The sequence below is a fragment of the Theropithecus gelada genome, chromosome 13, assembly GCF_003255815.1.
Source record: "Theropithecus gelada isolate Dixy chromosome 13, Tgel_1.0, whole genome shotgun sequence".
Lineage (NCBI taxonomy): Eukaryota > Metazoa > Chordata > Mammalia > Primates > Cercopithecidae > Theropithecus > Theropithecus gelada.
Genome location: NC_037681.1, coordinates 6,580,257 through 6,592,777, shown reverse-complemented (window position 1 = coordinate 6,592,777; position 12,521 = coordinate 6,580,257). Strand labels below are relative to the sequence as shown.

The 12,521-nt window shown below is 46.1% G+C and overlaps 1 protein-coding gene across 1 annotated transcript in view; it reads left to right on the top strand.

The window, feature by feature from the left end:
* ACOXL (acyl-CoA oxidase like) overlaps positions 1-12,521 on the top strand; it is a 365,308-nt gene that overhangs the window by 69,649 nt on the left and 283,138 nt on the right. The window contains 1 exon segment of the mRNA XM_025353945.1: positions 3,868-3,902. Within this exon segment, the coding sequence (XP_025209730.1) occupies positions 3,868-3,902 (35 nt within the window).

The following is a 12,521-nucleotide window of genomic DNA, read 5'->3' as shown; positions in this document are numbered from 1 at the left end:
GTGTTTTATGGCAAATTATTCTCAGATTACCCTTTAATGCAGGAAGGTCTGCCTGTTGTCTGAGCTCCCTGGGTCATATGGAAACCCCTCCAACTTGATGCAAAACAGCTGCCTCAGTCAGCTGTTCCAAGAAAGGAGCATTTTCAAGCCGAAGTGGCAGGAAAAATTTTGAAATGTTGAATTACTCTTTCCTTGCCATTAAAATGTGATTTAATTTTGATACTAACAAATTGTGTAAATCTAAAATGAAGTACTCGGAATGGAGTTTGTGAAGTGTGTTCTGGCAATACTTACAGTATGTCCTGGGGGGGGGTGTTCCCCAGGGAGGGCAGCACAAAATCCCGCTGACCTCCATGTCCCAGGACCTCAGTCCGGCTGGGCCAGGGTCAGGGGCCAACCCACGGGCCTCCCTCCCCTCTCTCTTCTGGGTCCCTGCTGAGACCAGCAACAAAGGGGTCAATTGTCTGAGGCCTCCTTTTGTCTGAGGGGCTCCATGAGCCTCTCTAAATGCCAAAGTGTATCCATGCACATGGGTGAGTGTGTGTATGCACATATGTATGAGTGTGCATGTGTGCACATGTGCTGGTACACATGTGTGTGCATGGAGTATGTGTGCTTGCATATGCATGCATGTATGCACATGTGAATAAACGTGCACACAAGCACTAAAAGACTGTACGTATGCATGTGCATGTCTGAATGTGGATGAGTGTATGTGTGTGTGCCTGCATGTGTGCACATGTGCATGTGTACACCAGTGTGCATGTGTGTGTGTGTGCAGTGTACGTGTGTGGTGTGTACAGGCAGTGGTGAGACTTGCTTAAAGCGTTTCTGAGTTGCTGGTGCATCAGAGCAGGGCGAGGGGCTTTGGAAAGGCCTGACTAGATGGTGGAGGTTCCTAAGGCCGAGGAGGAAAATCATCTCATCTCTCAGCGGATCACACAGTTGCCTTTACCTGGCATTTGCTATGGTACAGAAAGTCTTCTACCCAGAGAGTCTTCTACCTCCCCTGCTTTCTCTGTAGGAATGAGGAAGAGCAGGCATATGGAAGCTTCTTACACAGCTCATTTGCCTCATTGGTCTGTTGCAACCTGGGGTTTCAGGGGAAGACTCACAAGAACTTTTCTACACTGTTCCAGCCTCTATTCAGGCCTTCCCCATTGGACCCAGTGCATTCTGTGTGACATTTCAGCCATGTTTCCAGAATTACTGTGAAATACCCTGTTCCCATCCACCCTGGAAGTGGATTCCCACGTAGTACGGAGGCTTTGCCCCTTCCCCAGTTGTCGTGTGCCCTTGCAGGTCCTGTTCGTGCAGAGGCCTGCCAGGAGCCCTGGCTGCTCTGTCGTTTGGTTTGAGCCATCCCTGTCCACTGGAGTTTCCTTGATTCACACCTTCTTCCTTAATAAGGTGTCCTTTTAAGAATGACAATAAAACATATTTTATTCAGAAGCCGGGAAAAGACTCATAAAAACCCTTCATTTTGAAATTCACCTTTGTGAAAGATTTATCTCCCAGCCCCCTGTAACCAGCACAGCTGTCATGAACAACTTTTTCTGTGTGTGTGTTTTTTTTTTCTTCTTGTCCCTCCCACCCCATTTCCTCTCCCTGCTCCAGCAAGGGCTTATCTTTCAACTGTGGAAAAGCCACCAATTAAACTGTACTCCAAAGCTTATCAAAATATTCAGCCAGTAAAATTATCTTATAATTAGCCTCCACTGTAAGCCAGAACGTTTTAATCCCAGGAAACGTAAAGTCATCCGGCATTTGAAATCTGTAAATTGCTCATCCTGACCTTCCGTGCACAGCTTCTGCTTTTCTTTCTTTCCCAAAGTAATTTCTTCCTTGTTCTTCAAATTCTTGATTGTCTCGGAGGCATCTTCCTCTTCTGTTTGCTTAAGTTGCAAAGAAAACTTACTGCTAGTTGAGACAGAGCATTGAAAAGTTCGGGTGAGGGTGATATGCAATCAACCAGATTTTATATATTTCATGCCTTCACTTTTAGCTGTTCTTTTTGCAAACACAAGCCCCGATTGCTAATGGCTTGCCCTCGTGGGTCCCGTACTTCGGATGCCTGCAGTGGTATGCATGGCTGAATTATTCTGGAGCCAAGCTATTCAAACAGTATCTGGGGGGTTCTGCAGGATGTCGAGCTGGGCAGGGGCACTGGACTTTTTATTTCAGCCATTTCTCTTCTCATAGCTCTCCCTGCCCTTTCACCCTCTCAGCCTGGGGATCCTCCTGTCGTCTTGCACCACCTGGGACAGCATCATGAATGTTACCTCCCCACCCAATCCTATTCGGACCCACATCAAGGGAACCATAAGTGATGTTTGGGAATCTTAAGGTTAAGGTGCAACTTAGACTTTGGCTACAGAAATGATATTCAGATGATGCTTAGGTTCTTTTTTTTTTTTTTTCTTTTTTTGAGACGGAGTCTCACTCTGTCACCCAGGCTGGAGTGCAGTGGCGCAATCTTGGCTCACTGCAACCACCACCTGCCAGGGTTCAATGATTCTCCTGCCTCAGCCTCCTGAGTAGCTGGGATTACAGATGCCTGCCACCGCACCTGGCTAATTTTTTGTATTTTTAGTAGAGAGGGGGTTTCACCATCTTGGCCAGGCTGGTCTTGAACTCTTGACCTCGTGATCCACCTGCCTCGGCCTCCCAAAGTGCTAGGATTACAGGCATGAGCCACCATGTCTGGCCGATGCTTAGGTTTTTAATGTTGTGAGCCTTCTTAAACTAGTCTTGCCATAGGTACGAGTGGGCTAGAGAAACTTACACAGGCATGTTTGACTTGGTCATCACTTGTTGCATGATGAAACATTTTGAAAGTACCCAAAACTCGTTGAAAAATTAAATTTTGGAATGTACTAACATTTCGATAAATGGAGTATTGCCTGTATATAGTGCTAGCAGTGGTAGTTATTATTTATAGATTTTTTTCCTATCTGTCACACAGTAGGCATACACATACACACAGAGAGATACAAACACACAAATATATAAAAATTGCTTATCCTTACATTAATTCTGTGAGAAAGTAATTATTTTGCCCATTTTACAGTTGGGAAAATTGAGGCTCTGACAGTTTCAGTAACTTACTGATGCAGCTGAACTTGACTGGCTGGCCTGACCCTTGTAATCCCTTCTGTGAACTAGCCAGGGCCCCTGTCATATGATTTGACCCCCACTTACGCCTGAGAGGTTTCCTCATCATCCCTGCAGAGTAAGAGGAAATCACAGCTTCACCTCAACCTCAACCTTGATGCAGCGCCCAGCAATTGCATGCACCATATCTTGATGTCACATGTGTATTTCAGGCTCAATTTATTTGCTGACCTCAGTGCTGAGACTTGCCTGCCTTGAGCTTATGGGATCGGTGTGAAGGCTGTGATGATCCCCATAGGGAGACTCTGGCCTAGGTGGTCTGGGCTTTACTTGGTGTTCTTATGGTAGGAGATAGAAAGGGGAGCAGCTCCCAGGATCCCACCATGTATGGGCATGTTCTCCTAATGCCAACCTTGGAATCAGCTACATGCTGCAATCCCATCCCTTCACGACTGTGTCTCGGAGCTAAAAGACCCTTATTTTGGAAACTATTCCTATTGAGAGACACCTCCTGTCTAATCCACAACTAAATATTTTTTGCCTCTTTAAGACTCTTTCAAAATACAAATTATCTTTAAAAGCTAAGATGAAACGAAATATCTGTCATTAAAATGTGTTATTTTTGAAGCATTAGCTGTAGGGCATTTTAGAAAATCTTTAAAACATAATTGGCTGTATCAAGTTAATTTTCTTGTGTGAATTCTGCATATTCTTGATATTACTTAATTTGTTTTTCTCTCTCTTTAATTATAGCTTGGGTTGACGATAGCCGTTCGCGATAGCCATAGGTAAATGTTTACATTTTTGTTTCTTTTAAGAATTATCCTTAGCAGTTTATAGCTCTTGGTTTGCTTATGCCTCAGACTTTGAGCTTTTTTTTTTTTGGTGATTGCTTTCCTGTGATGTCAGTGTCACAGGTGGAATTGTTCTAGTTGCTTGATTGGTAAGAGCACATTGCTATTTAGAGGAACGAGATCTTTGTGAAAACATGGTGGTAGAGAGCACATTTATTTTAAAACAAAAAAAAAGGGATATTCTAGGGCATGACGCAGATGCACTATCTGGGTAATGTTCTCACTCTTAAAGAGTGAGACACTCTTAGGGTGTCTCTGAAAACGGGGACGCCCCACATGACAGGTGAATCCCAGCAGAGAGAAACCCAGCAAGGGCTGCTCTGTGAAGCCCTCGCCACCCCTCATGCCAGGCCTCTCTCTATGTCTTAGGATGTCTGACAATGGCAAAAAGCCCTATTTTTGTCTTGCTTCGTGATTTCTGCCTTGGTCTCAGCTGTATCACGCTTATGAAAAATGTTTGTTTGTTGCGTTGGTATCAACACAAGTAACAGAGAAACCTTTGCATGTGTCAAAATGCATTGAGATGTTTAAGTCAGATCCAGCCCCAGTTGGAGGGGTGATAAGCAGGATCCTTCCTGTCCTTACGAAAACTGTGCTCACAGCCTCCAAAGTACCACCCTGTGGTCATAGGCTTCGGGCTTGGGGATGTCTGCTCAGCTGCCCACAGACAACCCAGTCACCTGATTTCAGAATAGGTCTGCCTCCTAACAATGCTCATAACAAGTGTATACATGGTTTCAATATACATGGGAATTGGGCGATCGTAGGCAATTCCTGAGACCTAGAAGCTGCGGGGGAGCCATGTAGGTTGTAGCAGGAAGAGGGCAGGAGAGGACCCGAACCCTTGGAATGAGCCTGTGGGGAGAAAGGTTCTCATGTGGGACATTTCTGGAGACCTGTGAAAGAAATTGCTCCAGAGACGCTCAAGATCCTGCAGGGGAAAGAAATACATTTTCTTGGCTCATTGCTAGGAGCACGGCTGAGTCCCCATACGAAAGAGAGATTAACTAGAGAAAGCATGCAAATTTATTTAATATAAGTTTTACATAAAATGGGAAATAAAGACCCCAAGTGACAGAGAAACCTGCATGTTTTTAATGCTAGTTTGATGGAGAAGTGCACAGTCGTAGAGGTGGATAATTGGACAAAGCGGGTATGATCTAATAGTGATAAACTGGGTGGGGAGTTGGGGACTTAACAAACGTAGCCTGTTTGTTCAGATTCTGTGGTCCTGTGTCTTCAGAGATAAGTGTGTTTCTTTTCTCTGGGTATATGGAGGCTACCTCTCAAATGAGAGTTTTGTGGCCTGTATCGGGGAGGAGGGGAAGGGGAAGGTGAGAGTGACCTTCCTGCTTCTGCTGTTTTCTCAAATGCCAAGGTGCCGGTTTTTAGTGTAGTGTGCCCTGAACCCCATCAATTGTTTGTATGTTTCCGGTCCTGTGCGTGCATGATGCATGCCTACGACAGAAGTGTGGCGTCCTGCAGAAGGGTCCTCTTCCCTTGTAACCCCCGCCAGGCTGCTGCAGCTGCTGAGGCACACAGCTATGGCACGCTTAGGAAGAAGCATGGCGCGCACACAGACCCCTAACCCTAAAACCAACTGTGGGTGTTGTATGGTGGGGTGCGGTGGGTGTGGAAGTGCTCTCTCTGGAACTTGCAGGAGCCTCTTTTTCTAGAATGTTCTCAAGGTGGACTGCTCCAGAATGAGGACAGCTAAGACCTTGCTCTAGTTCAGAGACAAGCGTACTCTTCCCCATGATGTCTCACTATGTTGCAAGGGCTGGGTTTGAACTCCTAGACTCAAGCAATCCTCCTGCCTTGGCCTCCCAAATTGCTGGGATTACAGGAGTGAGCTGCCACGCCTGATCAAGGTAGGCTTCTGAGAGGAAGGAAATCTTAAACCATCCTCATTCCTGTAAAGTGTAAAAGTGGCAGGGAAGCCCATCTGACTCAGGCAGATGCCCCTGGGAGGCTGATAACATGGGTCTCTCAGAACACATAGTCTTTAAATTGCTGTCTGGCATTGCTGTGGAGGAGAAGCAGAGTTTGGGGAGAGCGTGGAGGTGTGGGGTGGATCCTGGCGACTTCAGATTGCTTCTGTAGTCCTACTAGTTCAGCCTTGACCCCAAACTTAGAACCTACTCCTCAAACAAGCCCTGCAGAGAATTGGACAGAATGCAAAGAGGAAGTTAGCAGCTGTGTGTTGTACATGAGCTTGCTTCTTGAGGCTCCAACCCCCGCCTTCTGTGCTCTGCTCTCCCCAGGAGACATCCTAGCACATGTGGCTTCCGCCTGCTGTGTTTCCAGAGATGTTTGTCTCCAGGCTGTCCTTATAACCTTTAAGGTGTTAAGTGCAGAGCAGTTAACAAATATCGTGGATCTTTACATAAGTGCAACAATAAACAAACAAAAATCTCAGTAAGTGGGAGAAGTAACAACCGAAAGTGATGAGATTGAGGGAAGGAAAGGGAAGACATCTCCTGAGGCTGCCTTGCAAGGTCCAAGGTCCTTCACCATCTACCTTGGGATCTGGGGACCAGGGAGTGAGTGGTAGCCCAGTGAAGCCAGTATTCACAAAAAGGCTGCCTGCAGCAGCTGGTGTCATCTGTAGAAGAGTCTGAAGACTTTGGGTGCAGAAAGAATGATTAGAAAGTGATTGCAGTAACTCAGAGACAGCATGAGGACTTTCTAGGCTTGGCTGGGCCTCTCACAAAATATGAATGTCTGATTTGCACAAGCCAAGCTGGGGAGAGTTACTGAGGAGCCTGTGACCTGGTCGCGGACTGACGTCTTCAGTACTGTGGAAATGGAGAAGGGATGATCAAAGGGTTGTGTTTTCCAGAAATTACTTCCGAAATCTAAGGAATTCTGATTTTAAAATTCTGGAAAGTACAACAACATTTGTAAATTTGTGGTGGGGACAAATCTACCTTCTGGGAAATCCCCATTTTCCCAGAACTGATGACACTTCACGAGGTGTCACTGAAGAGCTGTTTGCATGTCAGGTCTCTTCTTCCCCTCGGGCACGGGAGGACCTGATCTTTCCTCTAAGAAGCCTGCAGGTCACCCTGTGACTCTTCCTTTTTTTTCTTTTCTTTTTTCTTTCTTTCTTTCTTTCTTTTTTTTTTTTTTTGAGACAGTCTTGCTCTGTCATCCAGGCTGGAGTGCAATGGTGTGATCTTGGCTCACTGTAACCTCTGCCACCCGGGTTTAAGCAATTCTCATACCTCAGCCTCCTGAATAGCTGGGATTACAGGCACCTGCCACCACGCCCGGCTAATTTTTGTATTTTTAGTAGAGACAGGGTTTCACCATGTTGGCCAGGCTGGTCTCGAACCCCTGACCTCAAGGAATCTGCCCACTTTTGCCTCCCAAAGTGCTGGGATTACAGGTGTGAGCCACCGCACCCGGCTACCGTGACTCTTCTGCTCCCTCTTACACCTAGCCTGGCCACCTACCTCTCCCCTCATCTGGCAGGAGGAAGATGAGGGATGTAGGTTTCTGGTTGAGTCCCCTCTTTAAAAATCCTATTTGCTTGTTTGGACTGGCTGAAACTTCTAACCTTTTGTTGATTACTTTTTTCGTGTGTGGTGAAATACGCCTAACATAAAGTCAGCCATTTGTTTTAGTCTGTTTGTGCTGCTATAACAAGATACCATAGATTGGGTACTTTATAAAGAACAGATTTATTTTCTCACAGTCCTGGAGGCTGGGAGGGCCAAGGTGAAGGCACCAGCACGTTCAGTTGTCTGGTGAGGGCCTGGTCTCTGCTTCCAAGATGGTGCCTCATTGCTGTAGCCATGGGCGGGGAGGAGTGCTGTGTTCTCACGTGGCAGAAGGGAGAAGAGCAAGAGGGAAAGGCTTCATGAAGCCTCTTTATAAGGGTCTTCATTTCATTCATGAGGGAGGAGCCCTCATGGCCTAATCACCTTTTAAAGGTCCCACCTCTTAATACCATCATGTTGGCCATTAAGTTTCAACACCTGAATTTTTGAGGGAACACATGCAAACCCTAGCACTATTTTAACCATTTTTAAGTGTATAGTTTAGTGGCATTAAGTACATTCCCACTGTTGTGCAATCAACACCACTGTCCATCTCCAGAACTTTTTCAACATTGCAAACTGTAACTCCATACCTATTAAACAATACGTTTCCTTCCTCAGTTCCTCTCCAGTTCCTCACAGCCACCATTTTACTTTTTGTCTCTATAAATTTGATTATTCTAGGGACTTTCTATTAGTGGAACAATATAGCATTGGCCTTTTTGTGACTACCTTATTTTACTTAGCATAATTCTTCAAGATTCTTGCGTATTGTAGAATGTGCCAGCATTTCATTCCTTTCTATGGAATAATATTCCATAGCATGTGTAGGCCACATTCTGCTTATCCATTCATCCATCAGTGGACACGTGGGTCGCTTCCACCTCTTTGCCATTGTGAATAATGCTGCTGTGAATTTGGATATACAAATACCTCTGACACCCTGGTTTCAATTCTTTTGGGTACATGCCCAGAAGTGGAATTCCTGAATCATATGGTAATTCTAAGTTTAAGTTTTTGAGGAGTGGCCATACTGTTTTCCTGTCGATTACCATTTTCCTTGTCACGTTGACCCCAAACCCAGATGCCAAAGTTGAGGGAAGGGGTCCTCTTTGTGTGGGTAGGGATACCTTTGGCATCAAGATTTGACGCTTTAGATTCTAAATCTAAGACCAGATTTGGAATTTGGAAGCAGACCAGATCTGCTTCGAAAATTATAACATGGGCATCAGGACCAAGAGAGATGGTGGAGAAAACCCCAACAGACTCCTTTAGTAGATGGAAGAGGGGATGAAGGAACGGGGGACAGGAAAACATGGTTCCAAAATGACAACATTGGGAGGATGGGTTCACTCTTGAAGAAGAATGGATTTGGGGGCCTTAAAGGAGATGAATGTGGAGAAGAGGGAAAGAAGTCACTAAAATCCTATAACCTGGGCCAGCCAGCAGTGCCTCTCAGACTGCTGCAGACACGGAGGGGCAAGATTGCCTCAGAGCTAGAGGGGCTCTTGTGTGGCAACAGAGGACTTGAGGCCCGAAGGAGGCCTGATTTTGTTTGCGTGCATATGCAGTGGTGTTTCAGCTGTTAAATCTCCTTTATTCAAATGAACAGTGTTCAGGGTGAGACCATCCCCCTGCATGTGAGCATGGAAGTATGCACACACACACACACACACACACACACACACACACAGAGAGTCTAACACATGCCTACCCCAGCCACTTCCACTGCGCCCCCAGACATCTCTAACTCTTGCTAGACCAGTTATTCCAGATCTGTCTGTTGTATAGAGGGGTGTGTGTGTGTGTGTGTGTGTGTGTGTCTTCATGTGGGCATGTGGGTAGGGAGCTGAGGAGTCAGGAAGTGGAGAAAGAATCATTGTATTTCGATGGTATAAATGTACCAAGCAAGGAGAGCCTCTGCCATGACTGCCTGCATGCTTAACAACAGGTCCTGCTTATGTTTCGTTTATTATCATGGCGCTTTAATGTATTTTTGTAAAGTCAAGCCATTTTCACAGAGTGGAAAATTGTCTCTTGATGTTCATTCCCCACTGTTTGGCTTGAGGTTTTCGGGTGGAATCCACACAGTGGTGACAGCTGGGTAACCCCCAGAAGTGCCCTTTGCAGATAACAGCTCTCGGGGCCCCATCACCCACACAGTGGGGAACAATTTCCCCACTGTGTGGGTGTTTTGTTTTTTTCTCTTTCTACAAGATTGAAAGAGAGTTTAGATCTTCTTCCTGCCTGACCCAGTGCAGCAGAGGGAAGAAGGCTGCTCCCTCCTGGTGAGTGCCCCTGGGCCGAGATAAAAGAGGAAACGGGCTCAGAGGTGAGCATCTCATCTTTGGCTCTCGCTTGTCTGATACTGGAGAGAACACGTGAAGTAAGAGCGTGGAATTTTTGCACGTGCCACCTATGCCTGTATTTCTAAGAAGAGCTCATAAAAGTGGAGGATGAGAGCAGTGAACTCACTCCTAACAGAATGATTTTGCTTTGTGTTTTCGTTAGTTATGTTTCTTTAATAAATGAAGAAGGAAGCAAATTTTCCATTTGGTTCTGTGTTAGTTAAATGGAGGTCCACAGAGGTGTGACTCTTAAGCAAAGTCTAAACGCAGTTCTTCCCCACAACTGACTTCTTTCTATTGGTTTCTCACCTAAGAAAGGCTAAATTTGGTATCCCGTTCAGGTCTGTGCCCAAACCTAATATGGGAGTTATAGTCACCAGCCCCGTAAGAGGCCCTGGCATCCCTCGAGGGCTGGAAGGGGAAAGAGAGTTGGGGAACCTGTGTGTGATCGAACTGCACACAGTGTGGCCGTCCCTGAGCTAGACTGTTGGAGGCCTGCCCTTACCACAAAGGACAGACCCAGGGTGATGAAGCAGTCATTCTGAGACTGTGCTCGTGTTTTTGTTTAGAATGAGCCCAGATGGCCTAGCAAGCGGTAAAGGGGTCGTGTACTTTTGTGTTCTGATTTAGATTAGAAGCAGAGTTTGAAGTTCATAGACGAATCAGAATGCTTATTGAATGAAAAGGCAGCATCAATGAGCAAATGAAATTGCCATCTTGAAATACAAAAGGGAGGAAAAGACCAGAACCACGGCCATCAGGCCTATTGGATTTTGATTTTAAGTGTTGGCAAATACCTAGCAACTCCCATTTGGGGCTGGTTTGATCTTGTGGAGACAGCTGAGGAGACTGTTGTTCTCCAAATTTTGTAAAAATAAACAAAACTGCCTTTCTGCCCTTTTTTCCCCTTCCAGGGAATAGTTGTTTCTGTCACTGAGGCTCTCTGGTCGACTGTTCCATCTGTCTCTTTTTCAAACTTCACAGTGAGGCTCCAACCAGATACACACAGGGTTGCCAAGAAATTATTCAACCCCAATGGTATAATCTTAAAACAAAGCCATCTTTTGGATGGTTGCGTTTTTGATGGTCTTAACACAACATATTGCCCCTAAAGGGCAGCCTATGGATATTCATGGGGTGCCCAAGTCATGTGCTTTTCCTTAGCGAGACCCTTAAGGGCTGAGGGTGGTTGTCGGCATCTCATGGCAGAGTGTGGCATGGGGCTGTGGATTTGCTAGGAGAAGGGTAAATGCCCTTCAGGGTCCAGGGGTTAATGTAGCAGATGGATGTGTCTTTTCTGTGCCTCTCCTATTCCTCTTTAGTCCCCTGTCTCCTTTGGGTTGGTGGCCTTGTCCTTTAGGTGCCTTCTGCTCTGACTGCATGGTCATTTCCTAGTCAAACCTGCTCTTGGCATGTCTGCTGCCACGCCCACAGGGTGGTCTCCAGGGAGCCTTCTGCCTGCTGGCCAGAGGATCTTTCTCAAACACAGATCTGACCTTGCCCCTCTCACTAAGAAGCCCCCCTGGGCTTCCCTGCGTAGAGAGCAGAATCCTGACCTTTAGCACAGTATTCAGACCTCATTCCCAAACGCTATCTCCTCACGCTGAGCCTCTTGCCACATCCACCCCTTGCTTTTGCTATTTCCCACGGAGGATTAACTTCCCTTCTTTCTCGCAGACCAGTGAACTCACCCTCCAACAGCCCCCTTTTCTCATCTCCTTTTCAGGTCTATCAAGGGACCGTGCTCCATGCTCTGTTCTGTTCTTGGGTCTCAGGGCTGCTTCTCAGGTCAGAGCCTAGCTCTATTTCTTCTCCTTCCCGTCTGCCTTAGGCAACAGGTGGGAAAGGCAGGCGGCATCCTTGTTCCCTCCACAAGTGCCCCTCCACGTCCTGAGAGCCAAGGCCATTTAACAAAGCCACACTGTGTCCACAGGTCTGGGAGGAACTGGTTAGAATTTCTTGAATGATATCCCCCTGAAAAATGACCCCTCCTTTACTTTCAAAGGACTAAGACAGCCACGTGAAATTGATCAGGAGATTCAGCACAGCTCAAATTAAAATCCCAGTAAGATTTTGTGTAGAAATTGGCAAGATAATTCAAAAATTTTTATGGAAAGGCAAAAGACCTAGGCCGGGTGCCGTAGCTCACGTCTGTAATCCCAACACTTTGGGAGGCTGAGGCTGGTGGATCACTTGAGGTTGGGAGTTCGAGACCAACCTGGCCAACATGGTGAAACCTTGTCTCTACTAAAAATACAAATATTAGCCAGGCATAGTGGTGCGTGCCTGTAATCCCAGCTACTCAAGAAACTGAGGCAGGAGAATCGCTTGAACCTGGGAGGTGGAGGTTGCAGTGAGTGAAGATTGCACTGCTGTACTCCAGACTGACTGAGTGAGAAAAACAAACAAACAAACAAACAAAAAACAACAGAACTAGACCAGCCAAGCAATTTTGAAAAAGAACAGAGTTGGAAGACTTCCAGTACCTCATTTTCAGATTCGCTGTAAAGCTACAGTAATCAAGGGCAGACTATAGGACATGTAGGCAAAAGGACAGACATGTAGTCCAATGGGACATAGGAAGAGGTCAGGAGCAGACCCCACGTGAATGATCAACGGATTTTCAACAAAGGCGCCAAAATGATTCAGTGGAGAAAGGA